This window comes from Giraffa tippelskirchi, chromosome 1, assembly GCF_054371585.1.
Source record: "Giraffa tippelskirchi isolate mGirTip1 chromosome 1, T2T-mGirTip1v1.2.pri, whole genome shotgun sequence".
NCBI classification, from domain to species: domain Eukaryota; kingdom Metazoa; phylum Chordata; class Mammalia; order Artiodactyla; family Giraffidae; genus Giraffa; species Giraffa tippelskirchi.
In genome coordinates this window covers 5,653,314-5,668,206 of record NC_137275.1, presented here as the reverse complement: position 1 = coordinate 5,668,206, position 14,893 = coordinate 5,653,314, and the positions used below count along the sequence as shown (strand labels likewise).

General features: G+C 45.0%; 1 protein-coding gene and 1 long non-coding RNA gene across 19 annotated transcripts in view; one reads left to right on the top strand and one right to left on the bottom strand.

The window, feature by feature from the left end:
- The window catches only part of LDB2 (LIM domain binding 2), a 451,461-nt gene that overhangs the window by 74,286 nt on the left and 362,282 nt on the right, over window positions 1-14,893 (bottom strand). For all 18 annotated transcript variants that reach the window (XM_081593122.1, XM_081593193.1, XM_081591851.1 and 15 more), the window contains 2 exons: window positions 10,300-10,422; window positions 7,839-7,922 (listed from right to left, as the gene is read on the bottom strand). In XM_081593122.1, the coding sequence (XP_081449248.1) occupies window positions 7,839-7,922; window positions 10,300-10,422 (207 nt within the window). The remainder of the gene's footprint in view (window positions 1-7,838; window positions 7,923-10,299; window positions 10,423-14,893) is intronic.
- LOC145546457 (uncharacterized) lies at window positions 1,536-2,506 on the top strand. The gene is made up of 2 exons (XR_014082959.1): window positions 1,536-2,290; window positions 2,400-2,506. It is a non-coding gene; the product is annotated as an uncharacterized LOC145546457 (long non-coding RNA).

The window sequence follows — 14,893 nt, the reverse complement described above, 5'->3', positions numbered from 1 at the left end:
ACAGTAAACATTCACATATAAGAACTGCATATAAGAAATCTGAGACGGTGGCAATTTCAAACCCTGAGTTAGAAAGGGTTTTCACTGGGATGAAATGGAAATCAAGAAGGATAGGAGTTCTGGGTGTTCTGACCAGCTGGAGCTCTTCTCATAAGCTCTGAACACAGGGGAATCTGATGAATGACTTGATCCCACCGCGAAGAAAGGACCAGAGACCCTACAAGAGCGTGCTTGCAAAGAGAAGGGAGCTCCACATGAATTTTATCTCACCGGAAATCAGTTAAGGGGGTGTTATTCCCCATTTCCCAAATAGGGAAACAGGCTCAGAAAACTCAAGTAACTCTTCCAGGGTCACACAGCTAGCAAGTGGCAATCCTCAGACACATACTCTTGTCTGTCTGACAAGGGGCGTGGCACCAAGTCCAAGTTAAACGAGCTTAAAATTTACATTCCAGGCATGTGAAGCCAACTTATTGGAAAATACCCTGATTCTGGAAAAGATTGCCAGCAGGAGGGGAAGGGGGCAGCAGAGGATGAGACGGTTGGATGGCATCACTGATGCAATGGATGTGAGCCTGGGCAAAGTCCAGGAGAGGACAGGAGACCTGGCGGTGTGCTGCTGCAGTCCGTGGGGTCTCAAAGAATGGGGCACGACTTAGCGACCGAACAAGTGAAACTGCCTGGAATTCGCTCCAACCCCCAGCTTTCTCCATCCTTCTCTGATGCCACTCCTGGATGCGCCCACCTACTCATCCTTCAGAATCAATTCAAGAGCCAGTTGCTCCTTGAAGACCTGGCCTCCCACCCCCACCATCCAACAGCCTCTCTGTTCTTTGTGCCTGGAGTCAGACTGTGGGTTCTAATCCCTTCTAGGCCACTCATCGGTCCTGCGACCTTGGGGAAGTACCTCCCTAAGCCTCAGTTTCCTCGCCTGCAAAATAGGGCCAACAAGAGTCCCATAAAGTTGCTGTGAGTATTAAAAACAAAATAAAATAACTCCTTGCCCAGAACACAGCAGCATGCCTGGCATGCAGGAAGCACTCAGAGATGTTAGCTAGCATTTTGTGCATTGCTGTAACCAGACAGATGTCTCTCCCAGCAAAGTCTTTTTTCCTTTCTCCGCTACTAGACAGTGATCTCCTTAAGGATGGTGGATATGTGGTGTCTCATAGATGCTTGTGGGATGAACCATGAATAAGGATCTGGGTGTGTGTGGGGGGGGTACTGATGAACTCCACAGGCAGGTCTCATTGACCTGGACCCCCGATGCCTCTTCAAGAGCCTTCCTGTGGACCAAAGTCTTCAGGAGATCGGGGGGACAGCCTGTCTGCTGCTCTGTCCAGCAAACATGGCACAAAACACATGCCTGAAATCCCACCTGCTTCTCCCCGTTCTAGATCTAGCGTTCCCTCCCCAGAACGCACTGATTGAGGGGCGCCATCACTCCCATTATAGTAAATTCCTCCGCCTCTAGGAGACGGTGGACACGTTCGTGAAACACACCACCCAGTTTCCGGGACTCCTAACAACCGCTCACTCTGCAGGCCCGTTCCCAGCCCGGCCGCAGCCAGAGCTACCCCAGGGACACAAGGTCAGCAAGCCCTGGCCTCCTGGAGGTCAGCAGATGGCGTCCAGGGGAACTGAGGCCGCACGCGGTCGGGACGCCATCCCTGCTCCGCCTCCTCCATCCTCCGCTCGGATCCGCGGGGACCAGCGGGCAGGCCAGCGCGCCCCAGGCACCACGCCCCTCCAGCCTTGATGTGCTGGAGGTGGCCGAGGGAACACAGGCAACCTGGCAACTTAAATTAAAGGACAACAGCTGGTCTGTGGCCACTTCAAAAGCATCAAGTCAGCAGAGTCCCCAGCAGCGCGCTGCCAGCTGCTCCAGCAACATCATCCGTGTTCACATCTCCGGAGCTGGGCCTTGTGCTTCGCCAGCTCCTTCCTCTAACTGGGGGAGCCGCTGCTCAGGGCTCCCTGTAGCCCCTCACACAGGCCACCCTGAGAGCGATTGGGGATTTCAGGCAAAGCTAAGTGATGATAACTGCTTGCCTCCTGTATTACTTAATTTTGGTTCCTGAAAGACAAAGCTTATTGAAATTTCAGATGTCTGAGGTATTTAAAAATCTCTGTCTCTCCTTTCCAAAGGAGGGTGCATTGAAGTTTAAAATTCTTCCTCTGATTTAGAAGGCCCTGGATTAGTATTTGCCCAGATAAAATGTCTGACTTCTTCCGATGCTAGGCGTGGCTAGTGAAATTCCTGGCTAACTCTGTTGAAACAATTCTTCAGGTGACTTTCTGAGGCTGGAGCCAAAAGCCCATTTCCTCAGAAGGATGGGAGAGCTTTTAAAGTAGTTTTGATAAATAAAATTATTTTTTTTCTTCTTTTTCTTTTCTAGTTCCCTGACCAGGGATCGAGCCTGTACCATTTGCACTGGAAATGTGAAGTCGTAACCACTCTGGACCATCAAGGAAATCCCAATAAACGTATTTTCTGACTGCTCAATTGTTTGGCAAATATTAGGTGATAAGAGTACTAGGAAAATGCTAGATCCTGGCTCTAAAATGAAGAAATTAAGCTTTGTTTCTCATTCTTAGTGACCACAGACCAGGCCAGGTCTCGTCATGGAGGCCCATGTGCACTGGTTTTGGGCTCTGAGTTTGAGATTCTGCTCAGCCATGACCTGCCAAGTGGTCCTCAGCTGCCCCGAGGGGTTGTGGATGGAGGTTGGCTTCTATGCTGACCACTGTCCCTGCGAGACCCATGGGTCCCTCCCTGGGCTCTTATGGGCCTTGCACATCCCTCCAAGCCAGCACACCTTACCCTGCCAGCTTCGCCCACTACCCTAGGAAAGAGGCCACAGCTCCATGGGGGAGGTCCATCACCTGGCACACTGCCAGGAAGATAGAGTGGGCTCAGAAAGTGTCCTGAACCAATCAATAGGTGAATAAGTGACTGGGTGAGTGGAGGCAAGAAAGGCAAATGGCCACTGAATCAGGATGCATGAACCTGGGAAGCCAAGTAGTGTTAGGAGGACTCTAATGAGAGAAGAGGGCCAGACGCCATGTTGCTCCAAGTAGTTCCAGGATGGAGAACAATGATGGACACATAACAGGCGCTCAATAAACTATGACAACAAACACTAACTGGGCACTTTCTGGTCCAGACCTTGGGCTGAGCCCTTTGTGTAGGTTCTCTCTCTTAAGCCTCACATTGGGCTTCCCAGGTGGCTCAATGGTGAAGAATTCACCTGCAGTGCAGGAGAGGCCAGAGACACAGGTTCGATCCCTGAGTCAGGAAGATCCCCTGGAGGAAGAAATGGCAACCCACTCCAGTGTTCTTGCCTGGGAAGTCCCATGGACAGAGGGGCCTGGCGGGCTACAGTCCATGAGTTCGCAAAGAGTTGGACATTACTTAGCGACTAAACAACAACAAAAATCCTTACATTAAACCCTACAAGGAGCTGACATAAATTTTGGTGAAGGAGGTTAAGGATCCAGTGAGAAACACTGACTCCTCCATGAAGGCAGGAAAGACACGATCCAGTTCCTATCAATATCCACATTCTATGAGACAATGCTATTTGCAGCAACATGGATGGACCTAGAGAGTGTCATACTAAGTGAAGTAGGTCAGACAGACAAACTAAATATCATTGGCTGTCACTTATTTGTGGAATCTAAAAAAAAAAAATGATGCAAATGAACTTATTTACAAAACAGAAACAGACTCACAGACATAGAACACAAACTTAAAATTAAGAAAGGGGAAGGAGGTAGGTTTGAGATGAACAGACCCACACTACTGTATATAAAATAGATAAACAACAAGAACCCACTGCATAGCACAGGCAACTATATTCAATATCTTGCAATAACCTAGAATGGAAAAGAATCTGAAAAAGAATATATATATATATATATATATATATATATGTATATGCAGGTACTATATATATATTTATGAATCACTTACCTGTACACTTGAAACTAACACAAATTGTAAATCAACTATATGTCATTGCAAAAATAATTTTTAAATCATCATCCTACATTCTTACTAGAAAGGCAGTGTTTTGCCATGAAGCACATAGATTCTGGAGTGCAAGTTCTGATTCTGTCATTTGAGGGCATAAAGATGGGTGACTAATTTTATTTACACCCCCTGTGCCAGCTCTCTTGTGGGAAAGGCACTGTTGCACATGGACCATTGTGGAGTCCAGCTACATCAGGACAGCCTGCAGTACTTTACTTTAGGTGGTAGCCTTGGAAATGCGACTCTCTGTTGCCCCAAACCACACATGGTTCCCTATGTCATTATCAGCAGAGGGCTTGGTGCCATTCCCTCTCTGCTGCTTTGATGTCCTTACACTTTGCAGGCTGGAATCAAAAGACTGCAGACGTGTGGACCAGTGAACCTTGCTGATCCCACGGTGAAGGTCACCATTTTACTGATGACAACAGAGGAGCTGGGCGGGTGGTACACGTAAGAGGAGGGAAATTCGGCATTTATCTCTCTGTGTTAAATGCAGCTGAAATATGTAATAAAGAGCCTGATCTTCAAGATCTCAGCAGAGACTGAGTGACTGAGTCTAGGATGGATGCCAAAGCCCCAGATTCCTCAGATGTGTCAGCTGAGGACATGTAGTGTGGGACTTCTCTATCTGCCTAAGGAGAGACATCTTCAGATGGTTCAAACGAAGTCTCTCCCAGCCCCGGGCAGTGCGGGGCTGCCTTCTGAATTCCTGGGGCTGGAACAGCACTGAAGACCCCCATGTCCTACCCGCTCTGTGCCAGGAGCCCTATGAAGCCAGTGCTGAACGCCGAGCCTGGAGGTTGGGGAGAGCACAGCCTCATCTATCCTGCTGAGAGCTCTCTCCTCTGGACCCAGTCTCCTGGGCAGACTCTGGTTTCCCTCTGAGCAGGAACCAGGGGGCCATTTAGTGGAGACCGACCTGGGTCAGGGCTTCCAAGATGGCAGGCGTGTTGGCGTGAGGTGGCAGGGAGTGGGGCTGATGCTGAGTCTTGCCACAACAACTGGATTTGGTTCTGGGACATCTAAACCGAATAGAAGAAGACTCTTCTCCCTTTACTCAGGACAGAGACCCTGCTGTCCTCACGTTTAATCCTTTCGGGGGTTCCTGGCCATGGTAGCCCAGCCAGCCGGTTGCTCCAAGACCTGGCTCCCAACTAACTCTCTCTCCCTCTTCTCCTCAGCCTCTCCCTTCACATCTCACCAAACTGCTCGGCATTCCGTTCCCTAACCTGTGCTTCTTCTGCTCCCTCTGATGGAAAAGGTCTTCCTCCTCCTTCCTCTGGCTTTTCTTTATTCATTCTTACACACTCTTCACAGGCATCACCTCCTCCATGAAGCCTTCTATGGTTGATTCACCTGAGATGTCTATCTTGTACTCCCATAACTCAGTCTGGAAACTTCTATCATGATATTCACCCTTTCATATACAGTGTTCTTTCTTTATAGATCTCTCTTTATAAACCCTAATAGGGGAGGGTTTCTTCATAATGGGTGCCACGACTTTCGTCTTTGAATCTTCAGCATCTAGTTCAGCGCCCGTCACATTGCAGTGAGGGCACAATTTGGAAACATTTGTGAAAATCATCCTTCATTTACCGAAGAGAAAGTCCTGCCAAAACATTTCAATATGTTGAAGTATGCAAACGTGATTGAACTTAGAGGACAGCGAATTCAAAATGAGATTAACAAGCCTACCCTTAAGGATAAAGAAACAATAGTATATTACTTTCTAATCATCAAATTTGATAATATCAACCATTTTACAATTTTTGAGCTGAATAGATCCTATAGCACGGCTGTTTTCCTTCCTGTTTAATTGACATTTTTAAAAGCTTAAATGTGAATTTACTATGAATCTGATCCGTTCCATCCCTCAGAATCAACTGCCAGATAAATGAACACGCTCCAATGCTTTCATCTAATAGTAAATATAAGTTTTCAGGTAGATGAAAAAGAAAAGAAACAATGGCATAAACACTCCGATGGGGTAGGGCCCTGGAGAGGCAGGGTGATGTGGAAACCAGCGACTCAGAGGCAAAGGGATGTGGACTGTGGCCACTGCCTTCATGATGGTTCTGGAAGGCAGTGCTCGCTTTATGAAGGAAACCATATCCTCTACTTGCAACGTGATGACTGCCGCTCCGCACTGAAAACCAGCATTGACATATATACACCATGCATGTGTGCGTGCTCAGTCGCTTCAGTCGTGTCCGACTCCGTGCAACCCTATGACTGCAGCCTGCCGGGCTCCTCTGTCCATGGGATTCTCCAGGCAAGAATACTGGAGTGGGTTGCCATGCCCTCCTCCGGGGCTCATATATACACCACCCCGTGTGAAACAGATCGCTAGTGGCCACCTACTGTACCCCACAGGGAGCTCACTTCAGTGCTCAGTAATGACCTAGAGGGGTAGGAGTGGGTGGGAGGGGAGCTCAAGAAGGAGGGGATATACATACACACACAGCGGATTCACTTTGCTGTACAGCAGAAACCAATGCAACACTGTAAAGCCATTATACTCTGATCAAAAAGTGAATTTAAAAATATAAATAACAATGATTTATAAAATGAGTATAGAATATTTAAAAAAGAAACAATGTGATGTTTGTTACCCTGACCAACCATGTTACCATAGATCAGTATAAAGATGTTTGTTACCGTAGACCAACTACGGAGGCTGTATTATGTGGGCAGAGAGTTTTGTCCAACATTTAATATTTTTAAATAAAAGTCCACTTTATATCTAAACCAGAAAATCTATTGTATGTTACACAGAGAGTCCCCAACAAGCCTTAGAAATAAATGGCTGTGTTCCAGCACCGAGGTGAGTTTCTGCAGCGGACTCTCTCTGGAAGGCACGCTGAGCCTCCTCAGGAGTGACTGGTCCCTGGACGCAGACACAGAGACTCTGAACTCAGCAATAGGAAGTTGGCAACTTGAGACAACCAGAAGGGACACAGTACCAAAGCGTTTTAGGAGAGAGACATTGCCAGCCTTTGAATAACTCATTCCGGGAGTCGTACAAACGTAGAAAAGGTGCTCAACCCTGACGAAGTCTAGGCTCAATGCTTTTTGTTAATTAAACCCATTGATCACACACACACACGGTGGTATAAGACATTCACATTGAGCTACTATTCACAGTTGCCAGGCATGGGTACAACCTAAATGTCTATCAGTAGATGGATGGATAAATAAGATGTGGTCCATACAAACAGTGGAATATTGCTCAGCCATAGAAAAGAATGAAATAACATCATTTGCAGCATCTAGGTCCACCACGGATGGACCTAGAGATTATCGTACTAAGTGAAGTATGTTAGAAGAAGAAAGACGAATGCGGACTGATATCACTTACATGTGGAATCTAAAATAAGACGTAAATGAACTTATTTATGAAACAGACTGACATATAGAGACCAGAGTTGTGATTGCCAAGGGGGAGGCAATGGGACAGATGAATTGGGAGTTCCGGATTAGCAAATGCAAACTACCATACCCAGAATGGATAAGCGACAAATTCCTACTGTATAGCACAGGGAACTATATCAATATCCTGTGATAACTATAATGGAAAAGAATACGAAAGAGAATGTATATATATGTATAACTGAATCACTTTGCTGTACAGTGGAAATTGACATAACATTGTAAATTAACTATACTCGAATAAGATACATTTTAAAAAGACATATGTATTGTGCTATATTACCTCATTTTAATTCCTTGGTTCAAGATATGCACAAATCTCTAAAACACTTTTCAAACTCAACAGGAAATATCCTCAGCCCATCGGTCTTACCCTGAGGTAGTTGAGGGTGAAATTTGTCAGCCCCATCCTGGTGATGTTTTTGGACAGCTGATCCAAGACCTGAGGATCTTGTGCCTAAACAGGAAAAAAAAATCAAATATTTCATCCCTGCAAGATGGTATCAAGGAAGTTCTGACTGTGCCACTGCTGCTAAGGCATGCATCTTGTCAGTCTTTCTCAGACAGTAGGTTGCTGGAGATAATTTATTTTACATTTTGAAGATACTTGCATATAACGCTCAAGGTCACCTTTGGATCAATGGTGCAAGACGCATTGCCAGGGAGAACCAAACTGAGTCAGATGGGAGAAAGGACTTTACTTCCTCCATGAGAGGCCCTGAGTCTTCCAGAGGAGGGTTGTTAAGCCCGCTCAGGACATCTCCATGACCCTGACACCCCCTCAACCCTGAGGGGAGGTGGGGTCTGGGTTTGGCAGAACCATGCTTTAGGGCTTCCCAGGTGGCACTAGTGGTAAAGAACCTGCCTGCCAATGCTAATGCAGAAGATGTAAGAGGCTCGGGTTCGATCCCTGGTTGGGGAAGATCCCCTGGAGAAGGAAATGGCAACCCACTCCAGTATTCTTGTCTGGAGAATCCCATGGACAGAGGAGCCTGGCGGGCTACAATCTATGGGGTTGCAAAGAGTCAGACATGACTGAAGCAACTTAGCACACGTGTATGCATGCTTTAGGACTGGCCTTGTTGTGTGTTAATAGTTTTTTAAAATATATCTTCAAATTTTTTATTCTAATCTCTATTAATTATCTATTGATGTTATTTATAGGGAGGGGACGCATTTTAATTTTTATTTATTTTTATTTTGTTTGACCACATCATGAGGCATGGGAGATCTTTGTTCCTTGACCAGGGATCAAACCTGAGACCCCTGCAATGGAAACGTGGATTCTTAACCACTGGATCACCAAGCAAATCTCATGACAGTGTTTGTAGCAGCTTGGAGTTGAGTCCTATATTTGAAAATTTTGCAACTGCCATGAAATATATTAATACATATATATTAAAAATGTCTAACTCTCCTCCCCGTTAAGCTGAGGCTAGAAATAGATGTCCTCAACAACTTTCATCCTGAAGGACTGTAAAGGTATGCATTCTATTTTCAGAAATATCAGCCACATTAAAAATATCAAGATGTCATGTTTCACGGGCCACCCCCAATGTTCTGTTTGGCGAGAAAAGAATACAGATTCTTTCTGGATTCCATTGTAAGGTGAGTCTCTTAGTCATTGTTCTTTCTTTCTGTTTGTTTTTCCTTCTTTCTTGATAGATATAAACTGTTGCTAAACAGAGAAATTCTTAAATAAACATCTCCTTGCCTCTGGGTCTGCATTCATGAGACCATCTAGGTTATACCAACATCTTAATTTATTCTTTTTCTTGTACTTAATTTCCCTCAGAGTAATGCAACCAGTTGGCTTTGTGTATATAAATTAAAAAAAAAAAAAACAACTAATGTAGGTGAAAATAGCTTGCCATTTTTCATGTTAATTTCTAAAAAGAGGGTCCTCTGTAGACATGCGTGCATGCATGCCAAGTCACTTCAGTTGTGTCTGACTCTTTGCGACTCTATGGACTGTAGCCCACCAGGCTCCTCTGTCCATGGGATTCTCTAGGCAAGAATACTGGAGCAGGTTGCCATTCAGTACTGGAGTAGGTTGCAGTTACAACTGTAATTGTATTCTGTTTTCACCACACAGGGTCTTAAAAATCAGGCTCAAATCTGATTTTGCTCCAAAGCATTTTCCCAGAAACTGCTGCATCGTGCATTGTGGAAGAAGGATTTATTAAGTCAATGCTTGGTGACTCCTTCTTAAGGGACTGACTTGATGAGTTTCTGCCAAGTCTTACCATTAAAACATCTCTCTAGATTGGCATCGAATCCACCCTTGCACCTTCTTGATGTCCAACCAATTTGATATGATTTACAGCCAAACGCAACCAAGAGGAACCCAGGTCTTCCTCGGGTTTCCAACGCCGCGGTTAGGAAGTGTGTGGACACACATCTGAGGTATGTGAATCCCACGTCTTGTCAGATGGTTCCAATAAAAACTGGAAACTGTTTTTCCTACTCTTTGTTTTATTTCTCTCCTCATTTATACATAACAGGTTTATTAGCCCAGGCAGTGTGTTACTTGATAACAAATGCATGGAATTTAAGAAAAGTACACACTGTTTATTGAGGTAACCTCAATTTGGAGTTTAAAATAATAAAGTAGGAAAGAAAATAGTCTTACAATGCACCAAACTCAGAAACAAAGGAGGGCGAAAGGGGCCTGTGGATGAAAATGGTTGAGGGGGAAACTCAAAATTTAGAGTTAATTACCTAAATGTGAAGTTTCTGGGAGCTCTTTCACAGTGAGAAAACAGGGCTTCTCTTTTCTGGGTAAGATGAGGGGGTGAAAGGGAAGAAGGTGAAGTAGAAATTAAGGTACTTACGTGCATGGCTAGGATGCTTCTTGGGACTAACTCTCTGTATTGTCTAATGGTAAAGTGCCACGTTTTTATTCTCATGAGATCGTCAAAGGTGAACTCCAGAATCAGTCTGCCTTCTGTACACACCTGGAAGGGACAAACAGGGGCCTTAGTGGTTATGTACTTGGGGATCGCGATGTTTTTGTAATTCACACGTCAGCCACTCAACGCGGTCTCCCTGATTCCTCTTGGGAGGTGCTCGATCTTGGCAAAAATGATCTTGGCAAAAACATGACACAAGTGATGTATCAGGGAGACAGGTATGAGCTCTGAAATTAATGGGGCCAAAGGTCAGCACAGCAGTTTACCAGGCATGAGCTACTGGTAACTCAACTAGTGTGGGCTGAAACTCCATGAACACCTATTTCTTCATTTGTAAATATGCAGACAAAACCCATGTTATAGCGATGCTATGTCAAAAACTCCTGGTACACAGTGTGTCCCCCATAACATTAGTATGCTTTCACCTCCTTTCTCCTCCACTTTCATCATCCTTCTAGAATAAGAGTTTGAGCTCTGTTCTAATCTCGGTTATACTACTCTGGGAGAAAGTACCTAATAAAAGTATTCCTGTGTAAGTACGAGTTACTTCAAGGTCACCCAGGCAGGAGGAGAAGGGGACGACAGAGGATGAGATCGTTGGATGGCATCACTGACTTGATGGCATGAGTTTGAGCAAGCTCTGGGTGTTGGTGATGATCAGGGAAGCCTGGCATGCTGCAGTCCATGGGGTCACAAAGAGTCGGACAGGACTGAGTGACTGAACTGAACTGAACTAAAGCAGAGGAAGTTTTCTTTTCCAAAGAGAAATGTCAGAGGGTGATGCTTTACCCAAGGCTGTGGGTTATCAGTTACGGATGTTTGGAAAGAAAGGCATTTTAGAGTAAATTCCTTGAATCACATTCTATTAGCCATGACAAATTCTGCTTGTTTAAAGGGGCAGGCTTTGGGGAGCCAAATTAATCTAAGATAAATATTTATTATTCATGAAATATAGCGAGTCTTATAGAGTGATCAGTGACAGGGTAACATTTTTATCTGCTTTTGAAAGTCAGATGATTTTTGGCATGCAGTTCATTTTTCTTTTTTTGGCAACTTACAGGATCTTAGTTCCCTGACCAGGGATTGAACCTGGGCTCAGGGCTGTGAAATGTCCAAGTCCTAACCACCGGACTGTCAGGAAATCCCCTAGCTCCTATTTTATTCACATTTCTTCTCACTGTCGTGCTGTGTGCTAGTTGCTCAGTCATGTCCAACTCTTGTGCAGCTCATTGGACTGTAGCCTGCCAGGCTCCTCTCTCTCCATGGGATTTTTCAGGCAAGAATCCTGGAGTGGGTTGCCGTTTCCTTCTGCAGGGGAGCTTTCCAACCCAGGGACTGAACCCACATCTCCTGTGTCTCTGGCATTGCAGGTAGATTCTTTACCTAGTAAGACACTGGGGAAGCCTTGTTTCACTGTTAATGACTTTGAAATGAAAGAGAATGTGGGGAAGTCTTACGCCGCTCATTCTGTCTCAACTCTAAGATGGGAAGCGGTGACCGTATATTGGTCCAGTTTAAATAATTGCAGCTCATTATTCAGCCCATGTTTGCCCAGGGAAGCAGTACCAAATAGGAGGCTTTGGCACCAGAAAGTCCTAGATTCAAATCTTGACTCTGTTTTCCACTTATTTTGCAACTTTTGGAAAATCAAACAGATTCCATAAGTTTCAGTTTCCTCATCTGCAGAATAAGGATAAGAATATCCTTAGATAGGGATGTTGGGAAAGTGTATTAAGTGAAATTTTGTATGTAGATTGCCTAGTATTGTTGCTGTGGTTTAGTCGCTAAGTCGTGTCCAACTCTTTGTGACCCCATGGACTGTAGCCCGCCAGGCTCCTCTGTCCATGGGGTTCTCCAGGCAAGAATCCTGGAGTAGGTTGCCATTTCCTTCTCCAGGGGATCTTCTCGACCCAGGGATTGAACCTGGGTCTCCTGCGTTGGCAGGCAGATTCTTTACAGCTGAGTCATCATGGAAGCCCGCCTGGTATTGTACTTGACAGTAAATGATAGTTTAAAGATGAAAGACACGCAACCAAAGAACACAGAGCCTTCGGCCAGGGGTTGTTGTAATGTCCTCTCTGAGACCTGGGGGTTATGAGCAGTGTATCAGGGGCTCTTCTGGGAAGAGCTCAGCCTCCACCTAACACTGAGATTCCCACTCACTTTCTTGATTCAACCAGAGCAGCTTCAGTTTTATCTATTTTAAGTAGTGGACCTCTGATCAAGCCTTTCTGGAGAAAGATTTCTTAGACTAAAAAACGTAAAAAACTTTGGAAATCATTGCACTTACACTTAAAGAAAAAAATAACAGTCAACTGAATAGGGAATATGATCATTTCTAAAACTACAGTCCATGAAGATAATTAGCAACGTATATTATTCTTTTGGGCTTCCCAGGTGGCGGTAGTGGTAAAGAGCCTGCCAATGCAGGAGACATAAGAGACACGGGTTCAGTCCCTGAATCAGGAAGATCCCCTGGAGCAGGGAACGGCAACCCACTCCAGTATTCTTGCCTGGAGAATCCCATGGACAGAGGAGCCTGGTGGGCTGCAGTCCATAGGGTCAAAAAGAGTTGGACATTACTGAAGTGACATAGCACAGCACATCAACCTTTTATGAAATCTTAATAATCATTTCAAATGTCTTTTCAAATGAGTCAGTTCTTTGCATCAGGTGGCCAAAGTATTGGAGTTTCAGCTTCAGGATCAGTCCTTCCAATGAATATTCAGGACTGATTCCCTTTAGGATGGACTGGTTTGGTCTCCTTGCAGTCCAAGGGACTCAATTTGAAAAGACCCTGATGCTGGGAAAGATTGAAAGCAGGAGGAGAAGGGGATGACAGAGGATGAGATGGTTGGACGGCATCAATGACTCAATGGACATGAGTTTGAGTGAACTCCAGGAGTTGGCAATGGACAGGGAGGCCTGGCAGGCTGCAGTCCATGAGGTCACAAAGAGTCGGACACGACTGAACAACTGAACTGAATGAATAATCACTTCCTTCTTTGAGAATTTTATACCCAAACCCATCATTTATTGAATTCCAACTATGTCCTAGGCACTGGGTTAGGTGCTTTCTAGTCTCTCTAATTTAAAGAACTATTTTCTTTAAACAAGCAAAACACCAAGTACAGGAGAATCAGTAACCTGTTGATAGAACAACACTTAAGAAAGACGCAAAAAAAAAAAAAAAGAAAGATGCTAATAACACCTGCCATTTTCATTTCATCAAAGGTCTTAGAAGCACTGTCAGATAATTATTGATAATCTGGGTGAAGACCTCTGACTCAGATCAAATTAGCACAAGCTGTGGGTAATTCCAGGCATTTGGGCTCCTTGCCCCAAAACTCCTCGGCTGAGTGGTCTTCAGAGCCTCATTTCTGGCATCTTCACCATGAGAGCTGAGCACAGTGAAATGGGAGAAGACTTCAGCGTCCCCACACCACTCCTCCAGGGCCTTGCCCATCAGCATCAGAATTCACTTAACAAGATTTTCCAAAGAGTTGCATGGAGATTAAGCCACACAATTCCCTGAGTATTAACGGGACAGAAGCCACCCGCAGGGGAGGCTTTCCCAGAAGGGAGGTGACTACAGCCAGACATGGGCAGAGAAATGTCTTGACAATGCAGGACAGGGATATTTTGGATGCCATAATCCTTTTCTTTTAAAGAGAGGGGATATTGGCTGTTTAAGCAGATATTAGCCCAGTTAAACGTCATGCTTTTTTTATTATCTAATCTATTTGTTTTGTGTTTATGAGACACAAACCCAAGACAGAGAGTGGTTCTGGTTTACTTCTACAGGAACAGAATTTCATAAAGGGAAGGCCTGGATGGAGTTCTTCTGATGAATTACTCAGTTGGAGAATCTCTAAGGCCACGTTCAACTGTGTTCTTTGTTTACTGTGACACAGCAAACTAGCTGAGGACTCTTCTTGCCATCAAACTGCTAAGGGCCTACGAAAAGAAACATTGCAACAACCTTCAACTCCTCCTTTCTCAGCTAAAACCAAGGACTCAGGTTTATCCGGGACATAGCATGTGCAAGAGAGGAATCCTGAGAATTGAATCTAAGTTGCTTGTGTTGAGTGTTTTCTTTAAGGGAAACTAAATGACTGAAGTGGCGTAAAAGTCACTGTTGTGTCCGACTCTTTGTGACTCCATGGACTGTAGCCCACTAGGCTCCTCTGTCCATGGGATTCTCCAGGCAAGAACACTAGAGTAGGTTGCCATTTCCTTCTCCAGGGGATCTTCCCGACCCAGGGACCGAACCCAGGTCTCCGGCACTGCAGGCGGTTCTTTAGCATCTGAGGAGCCCTGGTGACTTCCTTGAATGAAAGGATGGGAGACAATTTGGTCAGTGCTGACCTTCTCCAAGCAATTCTTCCCACAGCCTCCTCCCAAGCCCTGTGCATCCTCTCCACCCCCTGCCCCCCTCATGGAGGTCAAAGGAAATTGAAGGTCTTGTGATTTATTTTATTTTACATGCAACAATCAGAAAATGAAATAGAGATGC